The sequence below is a fragment of a genome, assembly GCF_019968985.1.
Source record: "MAG: Porospora cf. gigantea B chromosome Unknown PgB_NODE_9660_length_1264_cov_1032.83, whole genome shotgun sequence".
In the NCBI taxonomy this organism is placed as follows: domain Eukaryota; phylum Apicomplexa; class Conoidasida; order Eugregarinorida; family Porosporidae; genus Porospora; species Porospora cf. gigantea B.
The window spans coordinates 1-1264 of NW_027179365.1; the positions used below are offsets into that span (position 1 = coordinate 1).

The 1264-nt window shown below is 57.5% G+C and overlaps 1 protein-coding gene across 2 annotated transcripts; it reads right to left on the reverse strand.

Moving 5' to 3' along the window:
* Positions 1-1175, reverse strand: KVP17_004122 (uncharacterized protein; the record flags this gene model as incomplete). Of its 2 annotated transcripts, none has more annotated exons than XM_068522034.1 (1): positions 1-1175. In XM_068522034.1, a coding segment is annotated over one exon (1175 nt), but the record flags the coding sequence as incomplete, so codon positions are not given. The 2 variants fall into 2 exon arrangements, with proteins under 2 accessions (XP_068370941.1, XP_068370940.1); XM_068522033.1 differs by having other exon boundaries at positions 21-1175.
* Between the last annotated feature and the right edge of the window lie 89 nt (positions 1176-1264).

Consider the following 1264-nt stretch of genomic DNA (forward strand, 5'->3'; position numbering starts at 1 on the left):
AGTTGGAACGTCGCAGGCACCCGGGTCAGGAGATTCTTCCTGGCCAAGTCGCGTTCTCGTTCCTTTTGCACCCGACTCCGTACTTCGGATCGCGTAAGCTGGAGGAGGCGGAAGCGTTCTTTCAATCCACCTGGAGACCTCCTCTGACGCCAATCTCCTTCGATCCCGACCGAGGGATCCAGCCCAAAGGTGAGGTAGAAGGGGCTCTCTTGAGTCGAACCATGCAGCGTAGCCCGATACGAGAAGAGCGCGGAGTCCAGAGCCTCAGGGAAAGGGATTTCCTCCTGGTCGATCTGTCGTAAGAAACTGGACAGGCGCGGGTGGAAGGCTTCCACTATGGCGTTGCCTTCCGGATGATACGGGGATGAGGTGAGCTGCTTGCTTCCCAGATGTCTGGCTAACCCTTCGAAAAGTCGACTGGTGAAAGCAGCCCCCCGATCAGAGATGATCACCCGAGGGACCCCGAAGCGACAGACCCAGCTCCGGAAGAAAGCGGAGGAAGTAGCCTCAGCCGATTTGTCGGCGACGATAACTGCTTCGGCCCACTTAGTATGGGAGTCGACCATAGTGAGGACGTCCCACGTCTTCCCGTTGTAGGGACAACTCCAATGATCCAGATGGATTCTCTGAAGGGGAGCTTCCAGAGGATGTGGTACTTGCAGTCCCTGCAGCCGAGAAGTGTCTGTCTTGTTTCGTGAACAGGAAGGACAGGCCGCCAGATGCTCGTGGACATCTCGATGGAGGCCAGGCCAATTGAACACCTTCAGGAGAGCAGATCGCGTCTTCTTGATCCCTGAATGCTTGTAAGGGCACAGGGAATGACAGGCCGCGATTGCTTCCTGTCGCCAATGCCCGGGTGGGATGTAGATCCGCCCATGGAACAAGACGATCCCGTCCCGACGCGCGTACGCACTGCCGTAGGCGCTCGGGTCATCCTTCTGTGCCACGACTATCTCCGCCAGCGTTGGGACCATCCGCTTTAGTTCCAAAACTTGCTCCAGGGGCGGCGATACCTCTTCAGGGGAGGTCGTGGCGGAGTCATCCAGGCCGCCGGAGTCTGATGGTGGCAGAGGCTCCGACTCATCGACTTCATCATCAGCCCAGATCAGTTCCAAGATCCGGTTCCGTTCCTTACAATCTTCGTCCTCGTCGGGTACCGCCCCAACTAGGGTCATACGGGGTTCGAGACCAGGGTCAGGGTCCGTATCAAGGTATCTTGACAGGAAGTCCACATGAACTAGGTTCGCTCCACTCTTGTGGAAGA